Below are 6,603 nucleotides of genomic sequence, written 5' to 3'. Positions count from 1 at the left end.
TATTTTTTAAATATAACAACAATTATTGTTATTTGCATAATTTACTATTGTTTTAAATTAATGTTATCATTTATGGAAGCTGTAATAAATACTTTATTACAGTTAAATGGCTTTGCTATAGCAACCAGATCTAGGTAGGCTGTTACGTGTTACTATGGTAACCAGTGCGCTCGGAACTAACTTGCAAGGGAGCAGCGCTCCGGGAGCATAGATTAGTGTAGAACCGGAAGTTGTTTGTCAGTGAAACCTGCTCAACTGAACAGAAAGTTCGATTCCTGTTGGCAAGTGCTTTACTGGGGGTTGTTTGCCGGTTATTTTTAGTTTCTTGCGGCAGGATGTTCGCCGGATTACCGGAGCTCGGTGTGTCTAATGGGGAAGATCTCAAGGAGACCCTTACTAACTGCACTGAACCTCTAAAAGCCATAGAGCAATTCCAGGTGCAGAAAGAGTTTTATATATATATATGTGCAGAAATAGTTGTATATACATACACACACACACGTGCTTATATTATACATATTTATTATACACACACTTGTTATAACATAGCTTGCCTGGGGATTAATGTTTGTGTGTTATTCTACTAGGGGAAGGGTTAGTCCTGTAATAGCAGGTAGGTAGTTAATTTGTGCGTGTGAGATTACATACCTCCCAACAAAAGGGGTTAACATTACCCTCCCTTCCACTCAGCAAAAGTGTGGTATTTTGTGGGCAGGAGCAGGGATAGGGTCTGGGGAGTGGGCTTAAAGAGATACTAAACCCAATTTTTTTTTTTCATGTTTCAGATAGAGCATGCAACTTTCTAATTTACTCCTAGTATCAATTTTTCTTTGTTCTCTTGGTATCTTTGTTTATAAAAGCAGGAATGTAAGCTTAGGAACCGAGACCACATTTGGGTGGTGCTAGCTGATTGGTGGCTAAATGTAGCACTACCCAGGTGCTGAACCAAAATCAAGGCGGAGAAGCCCGAGGGATAGTGGGCAATGCGGGACAGACGGGACTCTTCCCGGGGACAGACCCCTAAAATCGTGACTGTCCTGTGAATATCTGGGGGGATGGAGATTTGTTTATCATTTGCATACAAATACCAGCTATGTATTAGATTGAGTGGTGCAGTAGTTTGCACTCACGTTCAAGCATTAAAACTTCTAGAAGTTATTTTTTGCGCTCGGGATTTGCTCTCGTATTACGAGTTGAAAGTTAAAAGTTTGCTTTCTCATGTTCGTAACTTCTAGCACCCACATGTCTCATAAACACGATCGTGGTTTTTTAAAAACATAACATAAAAAGGTAATATTGCATATTTCATAATCGAATGTTCTGCACAAAGCTTAATATGTTCTATTTATTCTTAAATAGATATTTAAATATATCTGCTGTGCTGTCTGAGGAAGGGGATACATTATCCTCGAAACGTCACATATTTGATAAGTAAAATTTAACACTAAAAAGTCCAGTGAGTGCAAGTTCTTTCATTTCTTCATATAGTGTTTCACTAGCACCCTGCTAGTTGCATTAAAGTGAGAGTGCACATCTTTGCTACGAGTGTGTGTGTGTATATATATATATATCTATTTCAAAATACATTGAACATATTCCCCTTTGTGCAGAACATTGAAATGTGAGATATTTACAATAAATACAGTTAAACACTTTATTAAATATGAATATTGCATAAATATGTTTTAAATTTTTTCATCTACTGTTTTCTTCAAAGGACTCCAATGCACGTATATATCTTGGCCACCCCTGGTAATACCAGTGAGACCCCCTCTCCCGAGGGGCATGGACAGAGCTATCCACTCCCCTCATTTACCATAAAAAGCCTAGAGAGACACCACCCCTTCCTCTTCCTAGTTCTGTCCAGCCTGTTAGGTGGACAAGGGCTAGGAGTCGCTCTCTGTTTTTTCCTCCTTTTGGGCTAAGAAAAGTTATGTTTTTCCTGGGCTTACTTGTTGCCAGTTTATGAGCTGGTAATCTTTCCAGCTGTCAGCGCCATTTGTTGCTGTGGCCGTGGTCACTTGATAGGCGGTAGGAATAACCGTTCCTTACCGTTTCCTTGTGGGGGTCGCCATGTTACTGTGACGTCATCGTTTAGGGACGTCACAGGGGCTGCGTTTAAGGGCAGTCGTTTTCGTGCGCACGCACAAATCCTTTAAAGTCTTGGCGTGGTTTTGAACTGCAGCGTTGCTTCTATCCCTATGAAGATACCGGTATTATCCCACACTTGTTTGCGATCTGACATCTTGGTGTCTGACGTATTCTATATCTGTATGTATTTTTTAATGTTGTATAGTATATATTATTTATTTATGGCTTTGTAAAGTGTGTATTGGCCAGATTTATGGTGGAAGCTTTTCTCACTCACCTGAGGGTTCTTTGGATAACTTGCAAAACCATGGTTGTGCCTCTGATGGTGAAGATTTAGAATCTGACTTCCTTATGGTGTTTGACACTGCAAATATTTATGAGTTTATTAAAGGGATTAACAGTTCCCTGGGCATTGAAAATGAACTGTCTCAAGTACCATCTGATTGGTTTGAACCAAATTCTGCACCAAATTAGTTCTTTCCTGTTTCTGATAATCTGAAGTTTATTTACTTAAATGTTTTTTTATAAACCAGATAAACAGTGTGGAGTTCCTGATAAAATATATACAAATATACCTTTGGAAAAATCTTTGCATAACCAATTTGTTTCTACTCCCAAGACGCTGATATTGCTAGACTTTAAAAAAAGAAGATTTTCCCTATAGATGATGCAGGATTATTTAAAGAGATCATGGATAAAAAAATGGAACACAATTTAAAGAGACTTTATCTTCAACAAGGGGCCTTATGTCATCCTCTGCTTGCTTTACTTTCAACTCTGAAAGCTTCTGAAGTGTGGTCTGTCTCATTCTTTTCAAGATAATGAAAATGTTACATCTTTTCTTGCAGATTTTAATATGGTTACTTCTTTCTGCATATCAGCTGCTGCTAATATTTTGGAACTTAATGCAAAGTCTATGACTACTGCTAACCTTGTTAGAAGGGCCCTGTGGCTGGGACATTTGGAAGCTGACCCAAGTTGAATTTATTGAATCTTCCTTTTGAGGGAGATATGCTGTTCGGTAAGCAATTGGAAACTTTAATATCAAAGAGAACAGGACGTAAGAGTCCTTTTCTCCCACAGCTTCCAGAAGCCAAAAGGGATCCTCTTTTATCCACAGGCAGCGTAATCTGCATCAAAATTTCAAAGTTTCCTCTAGAAGGGAGTTCTTTCAGCATCAAGATGGAAGATCTACCTTTCAGTTTAGAGGTAGGGGACATGGTAAGTCCTGTCCTTCCTTTCAGGCTAAAAAACAATGATGGTGGGTCGTCCCAGATCTTTCCTCTGGGAGGAAGATTACACAATTTCAGAGAGGTCTGGGCATCCAGTATATCAGATTAATGGGTTATGGGGATTCTTCAAGACAGATATCATCTAGAGTTCCGGAGAAAACCAAGTCTTCCTTGCTTAGTAAAAACTCCACTCACCAAGGATCCTGTTATACTAAAGGCCATTCTCGAGTTCGTCAGCAATCTCATGTGCAACAGTGTCATTCAACAGATACCAATTCAAGATCACGACAAAGGATTTTATTCACCTCTTTTTCTGGTAAAAAAGAATGGTGGTTCCTGGAGACCGGTTCTGGATCTTCGAGTCCTCAACACCTTTCTCAAGGTTCAGCATTTCAAGATGGAGTCTGTTCTGTCAGTTATCAGTCTTATCCCACCAAAAGCCTACCTGCTTTCTCTAGATCTCAAAGATACATACTTCCATATTTCTATTGCAGAACAGCACAGAAAGTTCCTCTGTTTCACGGTCGGAGACTGCCATTTTCAATTTTCAGCTCTTCTTTTCGTAATATCTACTGCTCCAAGGGTTTTTACAAATGTGTTAGTCTCTCTTATAGCAGAACTACGTGTCAAATGATAATTCATAATCCATTATCTAGACAATATTCTTCTCCTAGCAAGTTCAGAACAAGCATTTGCCCACAGATCTATCCTTCTCGACTTCCTTCAGGATAACGGTCGGAACATACATTTTCAAAAGTGCCAGCTTCAACACTGTCAAAGGCTAGTGTTTCTAGGAGCATACTTCAATACACAAAAATAGATTGTATCTCTTCCAGATGTTCAAATCAAATTTCTTATAAAATATTTCCAGCTGTTCTGCCATGTCAAATACCTCACGGCTCACCAATTGATGAAACTCCTTGGTCACATGTCCTCAGTAATCCATATAGTGAGATGGGCCAGATGGAGAATGCGCCCATTTCAAACGCACTTCTTACAAGAATTCAACAGAAACAGGGGACTGTCCTAGCATGTCAGAATACCTGTGAGCCTGAGAATATCTCTTCACTGGTAGTCACAGTCCAAAAACCAATCCAGGGGACTTCTTCAGGAGCCAAATTGGATCATTGTGCAAACAGATGCCAGCAAGACTGGATGGCGGAGCACATTGCCAAGACAGATATGCCCAAGGAACGTGGGAGAAACAACATCAATCTTTTCCATCAAACCTTCTGGAGATCAAGGCAGTGTTTTTGGCTCTCCTTGCATTTCAGCAACTGTTGGAAGGGAAAGCGGTAAATATCCTAACCGACAACAGGACAGCGGCAGCTTATCTCCGGTTCCAAGGAGGTACAAGAAGCTTAAATGCATTGAAGGAGGTTTCACCAATCTTCAGATGGGCACAACGCCACATTCAGTCCCTCTCTGCAGTCTTTGTCCCGGGGATAGAGAATGTCAAGGCAGACTACTTCAGAAGTCGAATTTCTCCAACCGAATGGCAGCTGAGCAGGTGGTTGTTTCAGAGGATAATCAGCCTCTGGGGATTAGCAGAGATCAATCTCATGGCCTCTGCATTGAATTAGGTTCCAAAAATTATCAAACACCTCTTGCATTAGGAGTGGATGCCTTTCTCCACAATTGGTCATACAACCTCATATTTGTCTTCCCTCCAATTCCTCTCATTCCGAGATTGTTGAAAAGAATTCTGCAGGAATCAGCTACCTTCATTGTCATCCTTCCCTTCTGGCATTGCAGGCCCTGGTTTCCTCTGGTACTCAAACAATTCAAGCAATTCAACCTTCATGGCATATTCCAGTATCTTGGGACATGCTGAACCAAGGACCAGTGGTTCATCGGAATCCACACCAATTCAGGTTAACGGCCTGATTGCTGAAGTCTCAAGATTACAACAATTAAGAGTTTCAGCTCCTGTCATTCAGACACTTCTTCAAGCTAAAAAAGGAACTACATCTAGAACATACTGTCCTATCTGGGACATCTTCTCATCATGGATGATTTCACATTATATCTCTACAGCAACAATCAAGTTATTTCATCTGCTGGATTTCCTTCACGATGGTTTTCTTTAAGGCCTCAGTGCTAGAAATCTTAAAGTTCAAATTTCTGCAATATCTGGTATTAGGTGGGCTCAGGACCCTCTGATAACTTAATTCTTTCAAGCTTTGGCCCATATCCGTCCTGCTGTCAAAACATGACTTATATCCTGGGACCTGCCTTTGGTTTTGGACTCTCTTCTGGAATCTCCCTTTGAACCCTTGCGTGAAGTTTCCTTATGGTTTCTTACCTTGAAGACCATTTTTCTAGTTTCCATCACATTGGCCCATAGAGTATCTGAACTTCAAGCTTTGTCTGTCACTGACTCTATTATTATATTTCATCAAGACAAGGTAGTACTTCTTATTGTTCCTAAATTCCTTCCTAAGGTGGTATCCGACTTTCATCAACACAATGATATTATTCTTCCTCCTTTTTGCCCTAAAAACTCAGATTCTCAAACTAAACCATTGTATCGTTTGGATGTGGCCCGATGTCTTCATATTTATGTCTCAAGGACTCAAGATATCCGTAAGACTGAAAGGTTATTTATTGTTCCTAAAGGTCCTCGTCAAGGTCAAGCTCCATCACGAACGACAATCTCTCGCTGAATTGTGCAGACTATTTCAAAAGCCTATAAAGAAAAAAGGGGAACAGGTACCTGAAGGGCTTAAGGCTCATTCCACGAGGGCTGTATCAACTTCTTGGATACCTCAAGCTGACGCTTCTGAAGAAATCTGTCAAGCCGCAGTTTGGAAATCATATAACTTTTTTTATTTCAAATTATAAACTAGATGTTCGTCAGTCAGCTGCTGCCAAATTTGGCCGTAAAATATTATCTTCTGTTATTAAGGAATAAAATATTTCTATTTTTCTGCAGTATTTTTGTGTATTGTGCATTTATTTCCCACCCTTTCTTTTATTATTGCTCTATATTCTCTCACTGGTAAGTTTTACCAGGGGGGCCAAGATAATTGGAAATTAACAAAAAAATATAAGCAATTTCTATATCTTGGCTCATACCCTGTGTAATACTTACCAGGCTCCCTCCCTTTGTTTGGTTCACCTGTTTTGGCTGGGCATCTCTAGGAGGAGGAAGGGGTGGTGTCTCTCTATGCTTTTTATGGTAAATAAGGAGAGCGGATAGCTCTGTCCACGCCCCTCGTGAGAGGGGGTCTCACTGGTAAATATTACCCAGGGTATGGGCCAAGATATAGATATTGCT

At 40.2% G+C, this 6,603-nt stretch overlaps 1 protein-coding gene across 1 annotated transcript in view; it reads left to right on the top strand.

Moving 5' to 3' along the window:
• The first annotated feature begins 256 nt into the window (after positions 1-256).
• NELFB (negative elongation factor complex member B) overlaps positions 257-6,603 on the top strand; it is a 42,728-nt gene continuing 36,381 nt past the window's right edge. The window contains exon 1 of the mRNA XM_053696212.1: positions 257-437. Within this exon, the coding sequence (XP_053552187.1) occupies positions 336-437 (102 nt within the window). The 5' untranslated portion in view covers positions 257-335. The remainder of the gene's footprint in view (positions 438-6,603) is intronic.

The sequence above is a fragment of the Bombina bombina genome, chromosome 12 (assembly GCF_027579735.1).
Source record: "Bombina bombina isolate aBomBom1 chromosome 12, aBomBom1.pri, whole genome shotgun sequence".
NCBI lineage: Eukaryota > Metazoa > Chordata > Amphibia > Anura > Bombinatoridae > Bombina > Bombina bombina.
This window is presented reverse-complemented; position numbering and strand designations above follow the sequence as displayed.